This window comes from Athene noctua, chromosome 12 (assembly GCF_965140245.1).
Source record: "Athene noctua chromosome 12, bAthNoc1.hap1.1, whole genome shotgun sequence".
In the NCBI taxonomy this organism is placed as follows: domain Eukaryota; kingdom Metazoa; phylum Chordata; class Aves; order Strigiformes; family Strigidae; genus Athene; species Athene noctua.
Window position 1 is genome coordinate 12,483,840 of NC_134048.1, and position 23,370 is coordinate 12,507,209.

General features: G+C 51.5%; 1 protein-coding gene across 1 annotated transcript; it reads left to right on the forward strand.

The window, feature by feature from the left end:
- Positions 1–780: 780 nt before the first annotated feature.
- Positions 781–20,701, forward strand: SH3TC2 (SH3 domain and tetratricopeptide repeats 2). Its single transcript, XM_074916001.1, has 18 exons — positions 781–895; positions 5,240–5,359; positions 6,535–6,639; positions 6,912–7,039; positions 7,996–8,101; positions 8,447–8,590; positions 8,717–8,918; positions 9,571–9,644; positions 10,449–10,644; positions 11,646–11,782; positions 12,751–12,792; positions 12,896–14,599; positions 14,714–14,894; positions 16,408–16,558; positions 18,053–18,175; positions 18,699–18,849; positions 19,493–19,689; positions 20,049–20,701. Exons 1-18 carry the CDS (start codon positions 862–864, stop codon positions 20,238–20,240), a joined length of 3,987 nt encoding a protein of 1,328 aa, XP_074772102.1. The 5' UTR covers positions 781–861; the 3' UTR covers positions 20,241–20,701.
- The last annotated feature ends 2,669 nt before the right edge of the window (positions 20,702–23,370 follow it).

Below are 23,370 nucleotides of genomic sequence, written 5' to 3' on the forward strand. Positions count from 1 at the left end.
CTGCACAGGAGCATCGCTTGGTGCAACCCTCCCTGCAAAGCCTTTTGGTTTGACTTCACTTTTGTTAGAGGTTTCCCTGCCAGTTCCATGAACATGGACTCTATCCTACCACAGCCTGTCCCACAGCTAGATACTCCTCATGCTTTGCTTTAGGGTTATTGCAGTGGTGCCAGGCAGCCCCCATCATGGCATGGGAATCTGGTGAGAAATTACTCACTGGTGTAATTACTCACTACTCTAGAGAAGCTCAAGGCCTTGTCATGCATTGGTATGCAGCCTGGCTATCCGGGAGAGCCAGCACAGCAAAACACAGCAAACAAGTCACTGCAGTGGTGGCACTGGCATTGGCTGGTTGCTGAAGTAAAGGTCCATCCCTAAAAGACCTCCCTATCTGAGACTTCTCTCCCTAGACCTTTTGGTTTTTATTTTGCAGGGGCTGTGTTGCTTTTCCCCAGAGATGGTCTGCAGACATCTGCCACCCATAGCGCAGTGAGACCACACAGCTGGTCCTGAGTCCTGATCCTGGAGACTGGGAAAGGTCAGAGCATATGAAAGAAGAGGGAATAAGACTCCATCCTGGGCAGCACAAGGCATCCTGCACAGCAGCCAAATCCCTTCCTCCTGATGTTTGCATCTGGGATTCAGACAGTTCTGATCCCAGAGATGAGATGAGCCCTGCTAGCCCCACAGGAGCTCACAGTCTCTCTGTTTGCAGAGAACTCAGCTGTGGCTTGCCTGGACGTAGCTCTGCTCTGCTGAGGTTAGCATAGAGCAGGCAGTGCTGTGAATCAGGGAAAGTGCCAGCTTGGGAGGGCAGAAGGGCGGTCCAGGAGTGGCTGCACAGCCAGCACCAGATGGAGGATGCTGGACGAGCCCCAGCGGTGCATCCCCGCAGGTAAGACAGGTGCTTGCAGCAGTGTCAGGAACAGGGATGCCTTTAGAGGTGGGTAGAGATCCATGTTGAAGCTCTCTGGAGGAGCCAGCTGGAGGCTTGGGCAGGCGTGGCAGACTGTGGGACTCCCCATGCCATGGCCAGCAAGAAGAATGAGAGGAATGTGCCACGTGGGCCAAGCGATGCATTCCCAAAGGCAAGGGCAAGACGGGAGCTCAGGGCAACAGTGGGGCCAGCACAAGGCAGCAACTCCAGCCGGCGGGATGAGAGACTCCAGGGTGCCGCATCCAGCTCTGCGACCCCCTGCACAAAAAAGGCACGGACCTGTTAGAGAGGATTCATAGGAGGGCCATGAAAATGATTGGAGGGCTGGAACTCCTCTCCTAGGAAGAAAGGCTGAGAAGAGAAGGCTCCAGGGATGCCTTATTGTAGGCTTTCAATGCCAAAAGGGGGCTTAAAAGAATGATGGAGAGAGGCTTTTTACTGGGGCCTATAGTCACAGGACAAGGGTCAGTGGTTTTAAACTGAAAGAACATAGATTTAGATTAAATATAAGGAAGAAATTATTTGCTGTGAGAGTGGTGAGACACTGGCACAGGCTGCCCAGAGAAGCTGTGGCTGCCCCCTCCCTGGCAGGGTTCAAGGCCAGGTTGGACGGGGCTGTGAGTGACCTGGGCTAGTGGAAGGTGTCCCTGCCCGTGGCAGGGGGGTTGGAACAAGGTCTTTAAAGGTCCCTTGGGAGACTTCAACATACCAGATGTCTGCTGGAAATACAATACAGCAGAGAAGAAACAGTCTTGGAGGTTCCTGGGGTGCATGGAAAAGCACTTCCTGACACAGTGGGTGAGGGAGCCAACTAGGGAAGGTGCCCCACTGGACCTGTTGTTTGTGCACAGAGAAGGACTTGTGGGTGATGTTATTATGGTTGGGGGCCGTCTCGAGCATGATCATGAAATGATAGAGCTTTCAATTCTCAGGGAAGTAAGGAGAGGAGTCAGCAGAACTGCCACCTTGGAGGCAGTTTGGCCTGCTTGACAGAGTCCCTTGGGAGGCTGTCCTAAGGGTAAAGGACTCCAGGAAGGCCAGACATTCTTCAAGAAGGAAATCTTAAGGCTCAGGAGCAGGCTGTCACCATGGGCCAAAAGACAAGCTAGCAAGGAAGAAGACCAGCCAGGCTGAACAGAGAGCTTCTGATGGAACTCAGGAAAAAAAAAAAGAGTTTATGGCCTTTGGAAGAAGGGGCAGGCAACTCAGGAGGACTACAAGGATGTCATGAGGTTATGCAGGGCCAAAATTAGAGGGGCCAAAGCCCAAATAGAACTTAATCTGGCTACTGGCATAAAATAAAATTTAAAATGTTTCTATAAATACATTAGAAACAAAAGGAGGGCAAAGGAGAATCTCCATCCTTTATTGGATGCGGGAGGAAACATAGCAACAAAGGATGAGGAAGAGGCTGAGGTACTTAATGCCTTCTTTGTCTCAGTCTTTAATAGGGAGACCAGTTATCTTCAGATACCCAGCCTCCTGGGCTGGAAGACAGGAATAGGGAGCAGAATGAAACCCCCATAATCCAAGGGGAAATGGTTAGCAACCTGCTATACTTATGTCTCTGGGGCCAGATGGGATCCACCCAAGAAGGTGGCAGAACCACTCACCAAGCCACTTTCCATCATTTGTCGACAGTCCTGGCTAACTGGGGAGGTCCCAGTTGACTGGAGGTTAGCAAATGAAATGCCCATCTACAAGAAGGGCTGGAAGGAGGATCCAGGGTACTACAGGCCTACCAGCCTGACCTCGATGCTGGGGAAGGTTGTGGAGCAGATCATCTTGAGTGCCATCACGTGACACGTACAAGACAACCAGGTGACCTGGCCTAGTCAACATGGCTTGATGAGAGGCAGGTCCTGTTTGACTAACCTGATCTTTTTCAATGACAAAGTGACCCACTTAGTGGACAAGGAAAAGGCTGTGGATGTTGTCTACCTGGACTTTAGTAAAGCCTTTGACACTGTTACCCACAGCATTCTCCTGAGGAAACTGGATGCTCATGGCATACTCTTCGCTGAGTAAAAAACTGACTGGATGGCCAGGCCCAAAGTGTTGTGGTAAACGGAGTTAAATCCAGTTGGCGGCTGGTCACAGCTGGTGTTCCCCAGAGCTCAGTGCTGGGTCCAGTTCTGTTTAATATCTTTATCAATGATCTGGATGAGGGGATCGAGTGCACCCTCAGTAGTTTTCAGACAATACCCGGTTAGGCAGGAGTGTGGATCTGCTTGGGGGTTGGAAGGCTCTATAGAGGGATCTGGACAGGCTGGACCGATGGACTGAGGTCAATTGTATGAGGTTCAACAAGGCTCAGTGCCGGGTCCTGCACTTGGGTCACAACAACCCCATGCAATGCTACGGGCTTGGGGAAGAGTGGCTGGAAATCTGCCCAGCAGAAATGGACCTGGGGTGTTGGTTGACAACTGGCTGAATATGAGCCAGCAGTGTGCCCAGGTGGCCAAGAGGGCCAGTGGCATCCTGGCTTGTATCAGAAACAGTGTGGCCAACAGGACCAGGGAAGTGATTGTCCCCCTGTACTTGGCACTGGTGAGGCTGCACCTTGAATACTGTGTTCAATTTTGGGCCCCCCATGACAAGAGAGACATTGAGGTGCTGGAGTGTGCCCAGAGAAGGGCAATGAAGCTGGTGCAGGGTCTAGAGCACAAGTCTTATGAGGAGCGGCTGAGGGAACTGGGGGTGTTTAGCCTGGAGAAAAGGAGGCTCAGGGGAGACCTTATTGCTCTCTACAACTACCTGAAAGGAGGTTGTAGCAAGGTGGATGTCGATCTCTTTTCCCAAGTAAAAAGTGATAGGACAAGAGGCAATGGCCTCAAGTTGCACCAGGGGAGGTTTAGTTTTGATATTAGGAAAAATTTCTTCACCAAAAGGGTTGTCAAGCATTGGAACAGGCTGCCCAGGGCAGTGGTTGAGTCACCATCCCTGGAGGTGTTTAAAAGAGGTGTAGATGTGGCACTTAGGGACATGGTTAGTGATGGACTTGGCAGTGTTAGGTTGACGGTTGGACTCAATGATCTTTAAGTCATTTTCTAACGTAAATTATGTTATGTTTCTATGATTCTAACCCAAACCATTCTCTGACTCTGTGCCCATCGCCCCCGCCTCGCCCGCAGACGGTGCCTGGTCAAAAGGCCCATTGTGCATTGTGGCTGGGGCTGGGGCTGAGCCGCGGTGGTAGCTGGGCAGGGAGCAGCGCGCTCATCCCTGCCAGCGCAGCAGCAGCCTGCTGGCGTGGGGCTGGTGGAGTTGCTGGACACATGGGCTGCTGCTTGGGGACCCCCTGGCACCAGGACTTGTCCCTGGGGTGCACAGGTAAGCTGTGTGTGGGGATGACATGGTCCTGCTCTGTCTAAGCAGGGCTGTGAGACCTGTGGCTGCAGAGATGACGGGGCTGGTGGGGAGATTCCAGTGCTGGACACTGGCTTTCTTTTGGCTGCTTGCCTGCCTTTCCCAAGATGGTCACTGGTGTCCCCTCCTCTTGCTGGGCACTTGCTGTGGTCACTGGATTTGAGTGCGTGGGGAAGCAGGCAGGGCATTTTGGCCAGGGAGGGGAGAGGATGACTCAGGAGTTTGGTTTATTCCCATGCTGTTGGCTTTTCAGGACCCCTCTTCCACCCCTGTCCTGCTGCCACTGCTGCCCAGGAGCACCTCAAACGTCGCAAGGCTTGCAGAGCCCATGGGGAGCCCCTGAGGTGCAATTCCCATACCGGCATGCCTGGATGAGCTAATGGGGCTGTGCTAATGAGCTGGAGGAGGGAGGTGGCCCAGGGCCAGCAGCTGTGGCCATGTGTCCTCTGGGAGAGCCCGTGCCAGCAGGTGCCGCAAGTGCCTCAGCCCCAGCTGCAAGGAGTGCAGCCCCAAGCACCCGGATCTGTGCTTGGCTCCAGGCTGGGGCTGTTTCCTGCCCACTGTTACAAAATATTTCAGCACCAGGGAGGTAAATGAGTCACTGCGCGACTGGGAGCAACTCCCCACCAGCAGTTTCAATTGGTCTCTTGAAAAAGCTCCCAGTTCCCTTTCTGAGTCCGGTCCAAACAAAAATAAACACTGAATTGGCGAGTGCTGCAGGGAGCAAACCCCTTTCTCCTCTTGCCTGAGTGAGCCTTGGCCCCTGCCTGGCTCTGTGGAGACCCACCAGCATGCTTGGTCATGCTGCTGGCAGAGGTGGCATGAGTGGTGTCCGACCTGCCACTTCCTTCAGCACATCATATGGAGACCCCTCGGGCAGGGAGCATTCTGCTGGGGATCTGAACGCCTCTCCCCACCACCCATCTTCCCCAGGTCAAGAGTGCGACTCCTGCTGCCCCCGCTCGCCCATGCTCCTGCCTCGCTGGGACCACCTGCAGCGCACCGCAGCTGAGCGCCAGGGAAAATGGTGGCGAGAGAAGACCATGGCCTCAGGTACCTGTCCCCAGGGAAGGGGGACCCAGCCCCTGACCACCAGGCCCTGCCAAACCCAGCGGAGCCCGCTGGGGTCTGCCGGGATGCAGGGAGGAGAGGAAGGGAGGGAGGAGTGAAGCAACCAGCAGTCAAGCCCAGCCCAGGCAGGAGCCAGCTCGAGTTTAGCTCTGCCTCTGGCTCGTTTCACTTCCCCATCTCCGTTTCCCCCATGAGTGGAAAGGGACGGAGTTGCTGGATGAAATCCTTTGTTAAGTGTGTTCAAATCAGCTGTTGAAAAATGTAGAGCCTTTTCTTTCAAAGAAAAGCTCATTCATTACATGTCCGTCCTTGGGTCATTCTTTTTTACTGTTAACCATAAATAATGATTATCATTCTGCATGCAAATAACACTTTATTTGACTGACTAGCAAAGCTGGCTCAATAAAAGAACTGTAGAGTATAGTTATGGTCAGAGAAGTGACTTAGAAAAGCCGCTGCACGTTCCAGCTCCAGATCTCTGGGTATGTGTTTGTCTTACAAGTCCAATCTGATTACTGACAAAAATTGCTTTTTAATCTTGTTATCCCTCCACAGCCAATATAGCTGCAGAAGAGCAAGATGGATTTTTATGTGCCTCAGCCTTTATTAACATAATTACGAGCTAAATTTCAGTTCCCAAATCCTTTATGGCAATAGTTGACAATGTGTGAAGCAGAAAGAATGCAGCTTGGATTTCTCCCCTGACCAGATCAGGCAGGGGAGAAAATCTTATTTTGACTGTGAAATTGATGAGCTAAGAGTTTTGCAAGCCCTTGGCTCTCCTATGCTAGGGAAGTGGTCTCACTCTGAAATCTCCTCCAAAAAACTCTCTGTGTCTTGGTGTCATCCTTCTACCAAATCTGCTCAGTGAGGGTCTGTTCCAAGAGCAAGGAGGGAAAGTCACCTCACTTCAAAGCCACTCCTCCACTGGAAAGAAGCCAGTCATCAAGGGTATCATGTAGTTAGGACACATCAGTCCCTGATCTTGCCTCCAACCTTGAGCACGGTTTTAGGGTGACAGCAGATTCACACAGTCCCCAGCCAGATCTGCTGCGACCCACGGGCTTTGCCTTCAGGTGGCATGGTTAGGCAGAGTATCCTAGACCTCTGCCACAAAATTTGACAGCAGCTCTTCTGTGTCCCCCCCTCCTTGCTAGGTAAGGCTGGGACATCGGAGCCAAGCAACCCCACTACGAAGGCAGCAGAAGGCTTGCCAGACACCTCCTTGGTGCTGCTGTCTGTCGGGGAGGGCTTTCCACCAGGTAAGATGCTGCCTTTGACATCACCCAGATTTCTAGTGGTTGAATGTAGCAAGGCCTGGCACCGCAGCTGACCGATCCCCTGTTATCCCTTGAGCTTCTCATCTTTGCTGCTGAAGGGGAATGACGCGTGGGGTTTGTGTTGCTTGAGCATTGCAACCAGGCAAGGGCTGGAGGCACTGGTGGGCTGGTTGCAAGGAGGAAGGGTGGCAGAGGCAGCTCTATGTGGCACGGAGCTCCTTCTTCCCCTTAACCCTGCACATTTCCTTTTCAAGAGATTTCGCTCTTCTTCTCTGTTGAGAGCCGCTCCTCCCGGTGCCTCAATTCCCAGCTCCAGGAAGCAGCCAGAAAGAAGATGTGGGCCCTGGAGAGTGACAACAGAGATGTCTGTGCCCTGTTCAAGGTAGGAGCCCCAGCCCAGCAAAGCAGAACATGTACTGGGAGGCTCCTGCAGTAGTGGGATGGGTGATGGGATACCAAACCCAGCCGAGAAAGAGTTCCTCCAAGGCTGCTGCAGAGTGTGTTCCTACACCCAGGTACTCTGTAGGGGACTGGAATGATGGGGGAAATGAACTGGTAACAGGTGAGAGGAAAATGCAAAGCTGAGCCTCATGTCAGGAGCCCAATATTTGGAGGCTCTGAGCTGCCTGAGGGATCGTGCAGATAGCCCTGGGGTGAGTCTTTTCACAGGGGTAGGATCACCAAAGCTGTGTGTCAGACTCAGATCCTAGGTGGAGGTGACATCTCTGGACATGATCAGGGGTTCTCAGAGTATTGAGATTCATTTAGAAAAATCACCACAGGCATAAGAGATGTTTCCTGGACTGAACTCTCCTTCCCTGCTGGTTTTTAAGGACCTGGCCCCTCAGAGCTCCCTGCAGAGCTTCCCAGAAGACCTGGAACAGTGCAGACATACTAGTGCCAGCAACAGGGAAAGAAGAGCTTCTTCCTCGAGGCACAGTTACTGCTTTCAGCCTCAGCTACGGTTTGGAAGCTGTGCCTGTCCTGACTGAACACTAACCCATGTGTAGTATGGTTCAGGCATCTGGGTTTCAAAAGCACAGTGGTTCTGGTGTGCACCACAGGGGAAAAGATTCGGAGGAGGAGATGGACATTCTTTGCCCTCCCACTGCTGCACCATGGGGAGTTGTCATCCCTCCTGGCTGAAGGACTTGGCTGGCTGGAGCACCCTCCCCTTAGCCCCAGGCAACCAACTCACATAGCTTTGGTCTCAACTATACTAATAAATGAGTGCCTAGTCTCATTCCGGGGTCTAATATTATTCCCAGGCTGACAAAGGAGACCCCCTGTCAGCGTCCCAGGACCGTCCCTTAATCTTACTTTGTCTTCCGTGTGTAGGAGCTGTCAGCCAGGCTGGTCTGTATGCAAGCACAGGAGGATCGGTTCATCCTCACCTTCAAAACCCTAGAAGAAGTCTGGAAGTTTTCCACGTATCTGACTTTAGGTAATGTTTTCAAGGTGTGGGAGATCTAAACAGTGTGAGAAGCATTGCTGGAGAAGGTATTTTTCGATACCAAGAAAACAGTAATGTAATAGGATGGACTGATGAAGAATATGAATTAGAAAGGCCCTGGTGTCCACCTACAGATTTATGAAACCACTGTCTGGATCAGTGAAAGGAGGATGCCTTTTGGGTAATCCCCCTATTGCATTTTGGGGATGGAGCCAGACTTAGAAGCTGTTGCCTCACAGCATGGCTGCAGACAACACACTGGGAAACACCCGAAGAGCACTTCATCCTGCCCAGTGAAGGAGGGTGCTAACACTGCTTTCCCTCTGGGTTTCTTAGGGTATGTGGGCAGCTGCCTGGAGCAGCTTCTCTTTGACCAGGAGTGCTGGCTGAACTGTGCTCTGATGGAGGACACAGAGATCAGAGTCACTGTGGATGAAGATCGCTTGGCCACCATATATATGGGTCTGCTACTCCAGGAAGGTGAGAAGGGACTGCATGTGTAGAGACTTCCTCAAAAACATCTCAGCAGGGCTGTGTTGTAGCCCTGTGCTGGGCTATGTCTTGCACTGATGCTATTGACCTGGGCATGACTCTTTCTATCTGCAGGTAACTTTTTTTCCAGGGCAGTGCCCGGTGTCTGGCAGCAGGAACAGGAGGGAGAGGAAGGCCTGCAGCTCTGCAAGAATGAGCTGATCCATGTGAAGAATGTTGGAGAGGAGTCCAAATGGGAAGGGATGTCTTTACTGACAGGTCAACGAGGCCTGGTGCCTGTGACAGCTCTAGAGCCAATACCTGACCCATTTTACCAGTAAGTAGACTGGCCAATTAATAGGGCTCAAACCAAGATTCCTTCCTGATGCTGATGCATAAGCTGGCACCAAGCCTGGGGTGAGAAACTGCTCTTGCCTCTGGCAATGAGCAAGACCTACACAATTTTATGAGGGTTTACATTATGTATGAAGACAACCACTGGAACCAGTTCAGGTCCTGTTAATGGGACAGAGCAAGGACATACTTCAGGTATCATTCTTGTATGATACTGATTTAGGTTATACATGAAATTGTTTGATTTATGGGTGAATAACTGGGAGAAAAAGCATAGCCCAAGACTTAAGTAATGACAATCAAAGTAGGGCCTCATGTTGGACACCTGCCTGAGCCTCAAAGACACCTGCAGCTCCCCTTGTACTCACACAGTGAAATCCTCCTTGCAGCCTGGCAAATTTATCCTGCTCTTACCATGTGGTGTGAGGCTGCAGTCGTGAAGTGCAAACTGCCCTCTGTGTCCAGTAACACCATTGCAAGGAATTACTGAACTGGCCGTGCTGGCCATGTTCCATAGCAGCTCTTGGAACTCCCAGGGGACAGAACATCTGTCCTGCTTGTGTGAGACCATCCCTGGTGCTGACCTGAGGACAGGACTTCTCAGAGAGGACCGGTGGTTCCCCTTTGCCTTGCAGGTGGTTCCTGAAGAACTATGCTGTGAATTTTGGCATCTCCCAGGAGATCAGTGGGACAACCTCTCAGCCAATTGGTGAGTGATACCTGTGTAATGCAGCTGCCCTCCCCAGGGAAGGGCATGGCTCTTGTAAACCTGGGTTTGGCCACAAATGCAAAGGGCCCATCTCTTGTTCTGACAATGACAATCCATTGCAAGGTGCTCTAAGGGCATACTGCATCTTTGGACTCTCTTAAATGGAGAACAGAGCTTGCAAATTGCATGTACTTAAAAGGATGATCTGAGGAACACAGAGTACAGAGAGTTGCTGGTGGCATCCTGTCATTGGGTTTTTCTATTCTACTGCAATTTTATCTCTCCCTTAATTCTTTCAGGACTGAAGTTTTAAATAATTAGGCTTCCACCAGTGTGCACATGAAACCTGTGCCCACCATTCACCCATTAGCCCCAGGCCATTCCTGCCCAGACACGGGCACTGTTTAGAACGTGCTGGACATGGGAGGTCACTGCAGGTGTGAATTTGGCACGTACTGTGATGGACATTTGCACTGTTAAAGTTTTCGCTCCTGGCAGAGTTGAGACAGTGCAGCTTCTGTGATGCTCCATGTTTCCAGCCACCTTTTACACTGCAGCTCTCAGAGGTTTCAGTATTTGGCGCTGTGGCGTTTATCCATGCCTCTTGTATATTTTATTGTAAACATCTTCTCAGGAAGAAACTGCAGAGATCTGAGTCTGAGAGTACAATAAATCTTAGGGGACAGAGCCCTCTCAAGCCTTCTCAAACGAAATCATGGTCTCTCCTTGCCCAAGTCTTTTCCAGTGGGGAAGTTTTAACAACGGCCTCACACTGAAATGCCCTTGTTTGCCTTGCTTTCCCAGTCAAAGGCAGGTGCACAGCCACAGAGGACCACAGAGGAGCAGCATGGGATGAACTGAGTTTCTCCAAAGGAGACAGCATAGAAGTCATTGGCTTCTTCATTCCAGGACTCCCATGGTTTGTGGGCAAATCCATCAGCAGTGGGAGCATCGGCTTTGTCTCAACCCAATATATAAGTCCCGAGGCTTGTGAACCTCTGTAAGTTTACTGCTACCCTCTAGATTAAATTAAACTCAGGAGAAAATGAAGGGAAGATTCCAAGTCCCAACTCAAGGTTATATGAGAGTTCAGGGCAGGTAATTTGCATTGCAAGGCCTTCATAGATCTGTCTGAGGTTTGTCCAGAAGCCTTGGCCAGGCTCTGCTGCCAACAGGCTGCAGGAGTCTTTGTTCAGACAAAGCAATCGTCGTTCACTTGCCTCGGGCGATTCTTGGAGAGGAACAGATCTGGCCCTGGGCTAAACCTGGCTTTATGCTAAGGCAGCCCAGGACTTCTGTGTACCAGACAAGCTGTCTTCACAGTTCCACCTAGGAATGTTCTTGACTTTGTAGCTTTGTCTGAGGGGCTGTGAGTCTGGCAAGGTGGAGAGAGCGAGCACTGCTGAGGAAACCAAGTCCTGCTTTGCTTCCTTCTGCCCCTTTGCTTTCCATGGGATGTCAAGGCAGAACAACCACAGGTACAGTTCCTCACTGAGCAGAGTTAAACACCCTCCCAAGTACACAGACAAGAGTTGTCTGGGGAGAAATGGTGACACAACCCCACTCTGATTACCTGAACAGTTGGTGGCTTAGAGACACAGCTCCAGTTCAATACCCATCCAAAAAGGCTTCTCCTCCAAGAGTGTGTGTGGGATGATGAAGTCTTAAACTGTTGCTAGGTCTGTTGGGCTTTCCTGGATCATGATTACTCAAGGTATGTCTTAGGCACTTTTCTCTGACACTACAGAGAACAGAGAGGAGATCAGATGTTGCCCTGGCCTCAGAAAGGGCTTCTGGAGACAAAAAAGACCAATAGGTCCTTCCTTTTGTTACTCATCAGTTCCTCCATGGAGAACCTGATGGGGAAGGTGTCCAGACTCCTGTATTCATCTGCAGCAGAAATTTCTGGTGGGAGGAAGAGGAGGGATGGGAAAGCTTCAGATGTAGTGTCAGGGGATGGGGACATGCTGATTGGTTTCCTTGATGTCTGCCTCAACCTAGGGGAAAAGGCTTGGTGTTTCTGAGTGAAGAAGAAAAATCCCCTTTCCTACACATCCCCTGCAATGGTGGCGAACAGCACTTCACCACTCTCCTCAGTGACTTGGCACGCACTGACATCACCTCTGTGTACCGGCTGGGTGAGTTTTCCTTCCCCTTATGTGCCCAGCCCCATGGCTCCCAGTGGAAAGCAGTGCTGGGCAGTGTCTAGAGAGCTCCTTGCATGGGGCTTTGCAGAGGAGACAGTGGCTGTGGTTGACACAGCCTCCAAGCCCTCTGCTCAGCCGGTCCTGGATGTTGTAGATATCCTCAAGAGCTGGGCCCTGACACACTGCACTTTGTTGAGGTCTTCTCTGCTTCCAAGGCAGCTCCTCAGCTGTAGTTCACCCTGGCAGATGCTGCTCTTGACTGATCCTGGCTGTAGGTCCCTGCCTATAGCAGGTCCTCTGCTGCTGTCTGACCTTTGGGTTTATACTGAGGGGGATGCACAGCTACAGGGGCAGGTGACATCATCTCCAAGCCCATAGCAGGAGCCAGGAGGTCAGGGTTTCTGGGTACTCTTCTCAGGTTCTCTATGCTTGCTGTGTGGCTTTTGGACCACAATCTCTATTTCTTGCCTTCTCACTACCTAGAAGCACAATGTGGCCATGCAGGGCTGAGCTTGGAATCCGTGGAGGCTCAGGGGACCTCCCAGACCAGCCAGCTCAGGTGCAATGAGTCCAGGGTAGACCCTTAGAGATACACACATATCTGAAACCTCTGAATGGACACAACAAGGGTCTTAAGAGAGAGAGAGCTGATAAAACCCTACCTGTGAGAAATAAGACCTGCTTGTTCCCAGGTAACTATAATGTTACTGGTGCTAACTTCGCCACCAGCTAAAAGCTGTTCTCCGTGGTCTTATGTGGAGCCAAGCCCCAGCAGACAGGAGGGTTGAAACTCCATCTGCATATGGTGCCTGTGACCAGAAGTAAGCCTGCTCTCCCACATTTAGGTCTGGCATTTAGTAGCGCAGCAGGAGACCTCTGTGAGGTTTGAGCACTGTGTCTGCACATTAACACTGACCAAGGCTTCAGCCTTTTTGTTCTCTGTTTGTCTCTTTGTGTAGATGGTTTTGAACCTACAGCCATGTTCCCAAAAGTGCCATCAGGTGAGTGTGTGGAGAGGACAGAACGGGATGCTTTTCTGATGATTTCTGAGGGTGAATTTTGGCATGGGGAAACATCCCACTGTGGTTTGCCTGTCCCTTCCAGAGGCTGTTCTCCGTGGCTGTAAAGATATCCAGCTGTCCCACTCTTGGGAGGAAATAAATGACTTGGCTACAACTAGCACCTCTGAGCTGTCTAGCCCAGGGAGTGAATCAGCCCCTGCTATGTTGGAAGATGTCTTCCTGGAGAAGTTGGATGATTTTGATGATCCCAAGTTCTTTATTGACCTGAATGCTGGACACATGGAAGATGCTGATGTTTTTGACCCCATATTAACCTTTCTTAATCAAGACAGTTATGTGCCCCGTTTTCAAAGCCTCTACGATCTCAGTTTTTCCTTTCTCAACTCCACTTTTTATGGTTTCTCTGATGAGGATGAACTGGTCTTGTACCTTGAGATGTCCAGGAACTGGGCCAAGAGGACTCATTCAGTTTGGGCTCATGTCAGGCTCTGTTTCCTCTTGGGTAAACTCTGCATTAAAAAGGTCAAGTTCTCCCAGGCTCGAGTCTACTTTGAGGAAGCCATGAGCATCCTGGACAGGGGTTTTGGGGACCTGCCCCTGTTGACTGCATTACATGTGAACCTTGCCTCCATCTACTTGAAACAGAACATGAAGCACAAGTTCTCCTCCCTGCTGGGAAAAACAGTGGCCTTGCTTGTCTGCTTGCCTGGCCGCTCTTTCAGCTCTGAGAATGAACTGGAAGTCATGATGTATGTCCTGAGGGAAGCCATCGCTGTGGGTAATGCTCCCTTGGAGGCACGGGTCTGCTTCCTTATTGTCAAGCTCTTCCTACAACTTGGCAAAAATGATGAAGTATTGCCCTTTACCGAGCATCTTCAATGTCTCACCACCACTTTACTCAGCCCAGACACTAGTTCCATGCCACTGGATGCCACCCCCATCTTGAGCTACCTGTATGACAAGAAGTACTTGCCAAATATTGCTCTCGCCTCTGCCAGGTTGTTTGTTCCCAGTGGCATCAAAGGGTCACTGACACCCATTTGGAGAGCTGGCTTCATCCTCCAAAATACTTCCAAACTCCTGGGAAGCCAACTGGAGAGGAGCAGCATCCCAGCACTGGCTTGTTTCTATCTCAAGCAAGCACTGCATTTCTCCTGTGAGACCAGAGCTGTGCCCATCCAGAGGATGCTGTGTGCCATCTTGTCCAGGATGTACCTCCAGCACGGCGTGTTGGATGGGGCAGTTCGTTATGCAGCCATGGCCGTAACCCTCAGCAGACTGATTGGCGAGGAGGAGGCTTTCGAGTCTTCTCTCTCTTTGGGGTGGATGTATCTCCTGCACAGCCAGCCGGGCCCAGCTGCAGACATCATGTGGCAGCTCTTGCGCTCTCTGCACGGGACAGACAGTATGACTCAGGGGGGAGCTGTGCACAATCTCCTGGCCATTGCCCTCAAAGGAGAAGGGCAGGTGCAAAAGGCTGCAGAGAACTACCTCTGGGCCCTGCACAAAGCCAGGGAGACTGGGAACAAGAGGAACCAGGCTATTGCCCTGGCTAACTTGGGGCAGCTGAGCCTTTCGCGTGGGGCATGTCAGCTCTCTGAGCTCTACCTGCTCCAGTCAGCTCAGCTCTATGCTGAGCTCCAGGGCAGCGAAGACCTGGAGATGGAGTTGGTGCGAGTGCTGCTGTGGCTAGCACAGGCCATGGTGAACAGGCAGAGGATGGAAGATGCCAAGCTTTGTTATGAATTGGCGTTGGTTTTTGCCCTGAAGTGGCATAACATGAGGAGTGAGTACAGCTTTGCTGGTGGGAACCAGGGCAGCGTTCATCTCTGTGCAGCACCCTGTCAGGTCCCTAATGCAGTCCCCTTATCTGTGCTTTTCCCTTCCCTGTACCATGCAGGTCAGCTTCACATCATTGAGTCTCTCTGCCATTTCTACAGCAAAGTGTCCCCCAGTCTCCAGGCCTGCATCACCTACCATGAGCAGTGGGTATCTCTGGCACAACAGCTGCAGGACAGGGAGCTGGAAGGCAATGTCCAGCAGACCCTCAGCCAGCTCTACCAGGCTTTGGGCACATCTGGGTAAGTCTTGTCTGTGGCTGTTCAATGCTGTTAAGAGTGGGGTCCCTGCTCACCCAAAGAAAGAGCAGTGGCTTTTGTGGGGTGTTGAGAGAGAGAGGTGGGGGAGGCGCGTAGTAGCTCTAGCTGCCCCACAGGCAGGCTGCCAGCTAATGTGCTGCTGGGATTTGCGAGCTGTCGCTGTGTGGTGAAGAGGGGAACAGTTCAATGTCAAACAGAGCACCGTGACAGCCAGGCAAACACCAGGCTGTTAACTGGGACAGAACTGGGGTCTGGCCAAACACAGCTTTCCAGAGAGACATCCAGCCTTGATCAGAGGGGACCCAGCGACAGGGAATTCATCACTTCCTTTGGAGGCTTATTCCAGTGATTAATCACCATTCACCAGTAAAAATAGGTTCCTTATCTCTTACTTGAATAAGTCTGGCTTCAGCCTCCAGCTGCTCAGTCTGCCCTTCCTATCTCTGCTGGAATATTTTCCCCAGGGAGGTACTTAAAACCCATATCAGCTCACCTTTCAATCTCTTGCTTGACACATGCAGGTGACCGATTAGATTGGGTGGGAGAGGAGAGAGGGACTTGAACAGACCACAGACTTTCTTCAGTCTTTGAAGGCAAACATGTCAAACAGGGGAGATCTAGCTCCCATGTCCCAGAAGGACAAATGGGCAGGGGCTGTCATTAACTTGGATGTTAACCTTCCCATGCTAGGTCACAGTGAGTTCAGAGGGAAGGCATTTAGGAAGCAGACGCCTGTCATGTGAATGGTGCTATTTAAAATCACAGAGCACCCTATTCCCTGGGCTCAAAGGACAGCTGGAGTCCAGTTGCCATCAGGCGAGACACCAAGCAAACAAACATGCCCTGGGCACTGCCTGGTGCTCTCTTTGTCACAGTTGCCTACTGGAGGCAGTGTGTCCAAATTGCTGGCTCGTCCTGCTGCTTGTCCCTTTGTCCTCTAGTGACCAGGGGCTTGAAAAGGGGCTATAAGGTCTTGCACATGTAGCTGTAGATCTGCTTCTTTGCCTGCACTGAGGGACAAGCAATAACAGAGATGTGATTTGGGGTGCCAGATGCTGTCTGGAAAATGAAGGTGCAAGAACTCCCTGCCTATGCCTCCATGTGTAGCTGGGAGTGACTTTGGGGCTTAGTGTAGGGGGACAAATAGGTTTTTCAGATGACCTGACAAAACCCTCTTTATCAACTGAAACAAGCAGGGGTGGGGAGCAGCCCTTTTGGGAGCAGGTTACCTTGGGGCTCTGATGAGCACTGGGGTCCCAAGCTGGTCTAAGGTGGCCGGATGATACACACACATGCACTAAATCATGGTGACTTCCACGATTTTACCAGGATGCACTGCTCAGAGCTGTGGCTGTCCATTTGTCTCTAACCTTTGGCAGCTGTTGGAGGTGAAGACAGGATTGCCAATGGGGAGGTGTTGTGGTAGCTTTGCAGCTGGTTGCTGGGGGCATCCTGTGATTTCTTTGTAATAGCTTTTTGCCTGTTACCATCACAGAGCTTTGAGACAGTCCCTGGACTGCACCAAACAGAGTCTAAGGATCTTCATCGACCTTGAGGAGGCTGTGAAAGCTGCAGAGGCCTGGCTGCAGGCGGGAAGGCTCTATTATCTTATGCAGGAAGATGAGCTGGTGGAAATGTACTTTCAGGTATGGAGAAGGGGGCTGGAGCTGTTCCATCCCCACCCTGGCTAGCTGCATTCCCATTACAGCTCCTTGGTAGGAGCCTTTTGGGGATGGAAGACCTGGAAGGGAGAGTTCTTATGAGCAGTGTAAACCTGTTGCTGGAAGGAGGAGCTGTTGCCTTACACTCATGCACTATCTGGCACAAAATTTCCTATCTTTCCTTCCATACACTGGGTTTAGAGGATTCTTGGGTGAAAGTAATTGAATTTATTGACTAAGAAAGTGATGTAGGACTGCCAAAGGAAGCTAGAGGTGCCAGGTGACTGGCTCCCATTGAAATACAAATAGATAAGTGGTAAGGTGCCAGGGAAGTACTTGGAGACTCCTTGAAGTAGAAGACTATTGGCTTCTTTCCATCTCTAGCATTATTTTATCAGCTGAGATGCAAAGTGGAAGAGCAGTTCATAAAGTCTTAGGGGTCCCTCATTCAGTGAGAGGCTTACTGAAAGATGGGAAATCTTTCACATGCCCAGAGTGAGCAGAGCAGAAGGCTGGCTGGGTGTGCTGGAGTTGCACTGAGCTGGGGTGTCCAGCAAAGCACCAGCCTGGACACATGTAGAGGATGTTTTGTGTCCTTGCTCTGTTATGAGGAAGCAATTTGGTGGGGCTCGGTGACTGAGTTACACAGTGGTGGGCACAAGGAAATGAGCCTTTCCCATCAGCCACACCAGCTTGCCTCTAAATCAGGGTGGTCGAGGCAGCGAGTTACTGGTATGGGGTGGCTGCTCAGTGACATGGGTGAAATGAGGCATCAGCCTGTTTCCTAGTGCTAACAAGGGAGATCTAAGGCCCATAACAAAGAGCTATCATTGCCTCCCTGGCTCATGGCTTCAGCAGGGAGGCAGGGGCTAAAGGAGGGGTGACTTCCCATTATGAAGGACCAGTTGACACCAGATCTCAGCAGGGCACATCTGAGTCCCTGAGGGCCCTTTCCCAGACAAGGTCACTGGCAATGATAAATTATCATGGTGTAAGAAACAGCATGTTCTGGCTGGAAGGTGGCACCAGGACCAAATGCGTAATTGGCACAAATAACTGTTCTTCCCCAGAAGTTAGTGTACGTACCCTCCCTCCTGCTGGCTCTGCCCTTTCTCTGTAGAAGCTGTCTCATCCCCTTGGCAATCTTCACGTTGGCTCCATCATACCAATGACAGAGCAGGGCCAAGGCAACTGCTGGCTCCACTGTCCCGACTCTAAATCCTGATGCCGTTGGATATCCCAGCTGATCAGTTGTTGCACTGACCCTGCACAGGGATGGGTTATCTGGCTCCTGGATCCATCCTTACACACATTACTTGCAGATGCAGCACAACAGAACCATATACCTGCTGGCCAACCCATCTCCATGCTGTTTGGAGCATGGGGGCTCAAATTTATGACTTGATTTTATTTAATCACACCAATGTCTATGTGCAAATGTCTCTTTCCAAGGCTTACTCCAGTTCTTTTTCCTTCTAGGCAGCCGTTCAGACTGCTCTGAAATGGGAGAACTTCTCCTTGGCCATGGATCTTTATGAAAAAGCAGGTGATACCTTTTTTAATGGCAGCCGAAACAGAGATCGAGCGGTGGAGTTTTATAGGGTATCGATCCCTCCAAGCATTTCTGTCCTTGTGTTGCTGCAAGGTGGTGGCTGTGAGGAGCTTTGCCTCAGGGCTGGCTGCAGGACTGTGTGACCAGGCTGGAGGGGTGGAGAGTGGAGAGGGATGGGGTGATTCTGAGTCTGCCAGAGCGCTGCAGGGGGGAAGCTGGGGGCACAGACATGTTTTGCAGTAGCTGCAGCTCACCCCAGAGATCATTTGGGAGGTGGGAACAGGGTTCTTACGTTACAAATCCTGGCAGTGTTAGGTGTGAGCTGGTCACTCCTGAGGACATGCTCCGTCAGAATTTCAGGCACCTAAAAAGGGGAGGCTCAGGTTTTGAGAACCATGCTCTGGGACATGAAACTAATTTCATAGAACCTGAACCTTCAGCACTCAACCACCTCATTGTCTGCCTGCCATGGCAAGCGCTTGATCCATCTCCTGCTGCTCTGTCACCCCTCTGTGGGTAGTGCTGTACTGATACCTCCAGGATCAGCCTGGACTGACTGTTCTCTCTCCTTAGGGAGGTGCTGTGCCCTTGGCCAGGAAACTACAGGATACTAAGACAGAGCTACGGCTGTTCAATAAGCTGGCAGAGCTGCAGATCGGGCTGCAGGGCTACGAGAAGGCACTGGAGTTTGCCACGCTGGCAGCTAGACTGAGCATCAGGGTCGGTGAGTGATGCACACCCACAGGGCACGGGACTTACTGGCTTCTGCAGAGGGGGTTGCCTCTCTGCATGAGAACAGTGTGCACATGAAAGGGGAATCTCCTGCTTTCATAAGACTGTTGATTCTTATCCTAACTGGTAACATCTTTTTAAGGCCACTTCCCTTTTTAAGCTGCATGTCAGCCATATGGGAGTGCTCTGCCGTGGCTGTGGTGTGACCAGCTGAGCAGAGAGTTGTTGCTACACCGGAGCACGGGAAGTCTGATGATGGCACAGAATTGAACAGTTTCCTGTCTGCCCTGGCTCTTCTGATAAATTAATCCCTTCCCATTACAGAAATAGTTTGAATGGGCAGAATGCCAGCATAAATGTTGGAGATGGAACCAGTGTTGTAATAGCCCTTTCCAGAGCCCCAGAAATCCTCTGGTTGAATGATAGTGTCCCTGGGCAATCTGTCCAGCCTTGGCATCAGCAACCTGCCCATGGCTCTGTTTTCCCTGAACCATCTTCAAACCCAGTGTCTCCTTATGAAGATATCCATGCCCACAGGCTGTTGAGCATATGCATCCCCAAGCAGCTCAGCATGCTGGGCTGGGGATGTATTGCGAGCGTGCTGCAGGCTGACTGTATTGGCAACTGTTTTCCAGGAGATCAATTGCAAGAGCTGGTTGCATTCCACCGCCTGGCTACAGTCTACTATTTTCTGCATATGTATGAGATGGCAGAAGATTGCTACCTGAAGACGCTTGCCCTGCGTCCCCCCTTGTTGCAGTGCTCTGGAGAGGCCCTGTACTACTGCAAGGTGTATTGCCACCTGGGCAACCTGACCCTGCACAAACTGAAGGTAGGAAACTTTTCCTTGAGGCTGTATTGAACACTCTGGGCTTGACAGAGAGCTGGAGGTGGAGTATCATGTCCACTGGCAGAGCAGCCACACATGTAGATTGTTTCATCCTGTGACTCTCCATCCTATCTGTGGCTTCAGAATAAATGCACATAGTGCTGGCACAACCAGGTTTTGAAGGGGGAAAGACAATTTAGAAAGAAGTGCTGGCACTTAGCTGCGACTATATAAAGCCCATTTCAATGACATCAGGTGTCACTGGGTTCTGCCTGGAACCACTGGTCTCTGCTCCAGCTCCCTTATACCCTGTGACCTTCAATTAAGCCACTTCCTAATGCCTGCCCTGTCCTTTACGTTAGGATGAACAGGATGCAGCAGCCTACTTCCTCCTGGCCCTCGCTGCAGCAACCGAGCTGGGAGACCAGAAGCTGCAAGACCTCATTCACACCAAGCTGGGTGACATCCCCAGTGCCCCACGGGTGCTCGAGGGCACACCGGGCTCTGACACACACCGGCCCAGGTGGCTGACTGAAGGTGGCCATGTCGTCTGACCAACCTGCTACCCTGGGGACTCCGCTATGAGCCATCAATCAGCGCTGTGCCATGCCAGTGGCATGGGTCCATGTGCTCCCCAGAACAACCAGCCCAGGAGAGGTCCTGAGCCACATCCTAAGTAGCTGGCATCATGTGGTATTCTTGTCCCCCACAGGCAAGGGACCAAGCACCCTCATTTTTCAGGAGAAGGGCTGTGCACCACAGTCCAGGCAGCACATCGAGGCTGGGTGTCTGGCCAGGATGAGGCCCCAGCAGTGGTGCTGGAGTGTACAGTGCAGCGGGGCCGAGAAAGATGGCATTTCAGGAGTGCAGCTGCCCTGCCCGCGACAGGGACGGGGAGGGCTACCTTGTGCCTGCTTGTCCCCCCAGCTGCCCCACACATGTCAGTTCCCATGGGGCATCTCAGCCTGACCCAGATGTCTTTTAACTTGAATAGCAACTCCTTTATTTATTTCTATCTGGTTTTTATTCTGTCTGCTCTGCAGAGGTCTGTGACCCATACCTCTGCAGAGCCTGGGGCCCCTTTAGTACAAGGGATGACCAAAGCTTTTGGCAGTGAGAGGCAGAATTAGTGAAAGGAGAAAAATGAAAAGGGCTGGTCAAGTCTCACCTGGGAATGAGCCCTGTATGCAGGTGGGCAGCAGCTCAGGGGGGAGGCAGAGCCCACCCCCACCCCAGCCCTGCCATTCAGTCCCAGCTCTCACACTGGAGCAGCCAGGGTGGCCTCTGCTGCCCGTGTGGACTTTCAGCATCTGAAGCATGAGCATAAAGCTTTGCAGCCCAGCACCCTTCCCAGTCTCTCTTCTCCAGGCTGCAGAGCCCCGTGGGACACAGAAGTGCCAAGGAGCGGATGGTGAGGATGGGGACACTGCGCAGTGGCACACATCCAGCCCCCCAGACAGGGGTGCTGATGGGGAGCAGGGGGACTTTCCGTGGGGAGAGGCAGCTGCCTTTGCATGGACCATTGGCAGCCCAAGGAGAAGTAGGCTGCCCAGCAGACAGCAATCTGCCTTCAAGTGTCCTGAGCTACATGGCTGGAGCAAAAAGCTCTGTGGAGCGAGCAGGGGGAGCGGGAGGCACGGAGGAGGCTTCTCCTGAGAGCTGCCGCCCAGCACCGGGAGCAGCACGCAGCTCTCCTCCCCAGCCCATCTCACCACCAGAGAGCAATAAATGCCCACATTTGCAGCCTCACAGAGGCGAGTGATAATAATACCAGCCTCGGTTTTCAGTCTGGACTCGTTCAAAGTGAAGAATGAACAAGTTTTTCCAGCTCATCTCTTTGACAGCCAGTGGCCAGCCACCCAGCTGGGGCTTCACAGAAAGACCCCGTCCCAAGTCCTTCCACCTCCCCGACATACTCAACTGCTTGGAAATACTCAATGCAGAACATTTATTTCCTTGCTGCTCTTCGCAAACGCTAAGTTCATTTTCCCCTTCTAATCTGTGCAAGGCATCCATCATCGGGGCAATACTTTACTGCTTGTTTACTGAACATTCCTGCAATGCCATTAGGGTAGCCTCAGCCCTGAGCTCAGAGGAGGTAAATCTTAATCTCATTTGAAATACTCAGCAAACTCAGAGGACAACTGGTCCCCAAAACCTTCCTGCCTTATTCGATGGGGCTGCCTATTCTCAGTTCAGGTGGCTGGTGCTCACCGTGCTATAGCAGAATCTTTTCAGCAGTTTTTCAGTTCAGTTTCTCTTTATTTTCATACATGGGGAAAAGCACAGTCTCACATCTTTGTGCCAGAAGGCAGGTCAATGACTGGATATCAGGCTGTCAAGGAGAGGGAAGAGAGGGAAGCTTTGATGGCTCTGAAAGACCTGAGGGTCTGCGTGATGCAGAAGTGTCCTACCCTGGCACCAAGATCTGCACCCATCTCTCCTGCTATGCCCAGCACCTCGCTTAGTGGTGCTCTCCAACCCCACAATAGCTTTCCTGCAGCAGCTGCTTCACCCAGACTGCCTGGTCCTTGTGCTGCTATGGTGCTGTGAAGAGCCTTTTCACCTGGGGGTGGGATGTGGGTGGCTGGACCTCTACTGTGCTAGAGCCCCTAGACCGGTGGCCAGTGGCTGTTGCAGTTCTTGTCAAAGTTATGCCCAGTGGAGGATGAATCATGCAGAGAGTATCCCCGCTAAAATATCATTTCTAGAGCCAAACCCGAGGCTGTTCCATCTAACACCAGTGAGAAAAAATTGATTTGTTTGAACATAGAGGGTCAGTGTCTCAGCTGGTCTAAATCAGCTAAGCTCCATGAAGTCAGAGATGTTCCGATTTTCAAGGACTGTGGATCTGGCCCATGGTTTTTAACCAAATGTGTCCCAATTAAATCACAGCAAACAAATTTGTGGTGGTTGGTGGGGAGAAGAAACTTGCTCCTTGAGAACATCCTATAAAACATCATTTCTCCTCTCCCTCATCTGCCCGCTTGCCCGCCCACTCCCACATGTTGTGACAAAGCTGGGATGTTTTCCTAGTGGGATGAGAAGTCAGGGTGGCCAGGGCTAATTAAGCTCCATAATAATACTTGGAAATAAAGTGAAATTTAAATCAGCCAGTCATGCGTACCGGCTTCTGGTCGTGTGCCCAAGGCAGGGTGAGGATACTGTGTCCCTCCAGCCACCAGTGTGGTTTCATGGGCAAAGAAACAGATACTTTTGGGATTTTGTGCCAGAGATGACCAGGTGATGGCTCAGGTCCTGGGGCAGCCAGGTTGGGGGTTATCATCCATTCCTGGGTGGGGGGATGTTGTCCATCATTCTCAGGGTATGGCAATGAGGAGTTGTCTGTCTTTTAGACACAGCAGGGAGCACCCGTGTGTGCATGTAGGGAGGGATCTCAGGGACCACGTAAGGGATATGCACCCAAGGTGCTGCAGGGTGCAGAGCCTGGCCAGAGCTGTGACGTTGCTCCAAGAGAAGGTCGTAGAAGCAGGACTGTAGAAACTCAGGAGGTATTTATCCTATGGTAGGTATTGGCCACCAGTGTCCATCTTTCCTTCACCAGCACTAATGTCAGCCCAAACAGATGGGGGAAGAAATAGGGAAGGGGAAAGAATGGATCAAGTCTCCTCTTACACCAGGTGTCATTATCTTGCCGTGGCTTGTGACTTATATCTGAGTCGC

Coding starts and splice junctions, on each gene's coding strand:
- SH3TC2 (XM_074916001.1), top strand. CDS start 862: ATGCTGGACGAGCCCCAGCGGTGCATCCCCGCAG. Junction 11,783..12,750: donor CACCTCTGTGTACCGGCTGG/GTGAGTTTTCCT, acceptor CTCTTTGTGTAG/ATGGTTTTGAACCTACAGCC. Junction 14,895..16,407: donor CAGGCTTTGGGCACATCTGG/GTAAGTCTTGTC, acceptor TTACCATCACAG/AGCTTTGAGACAGTCCCTGG.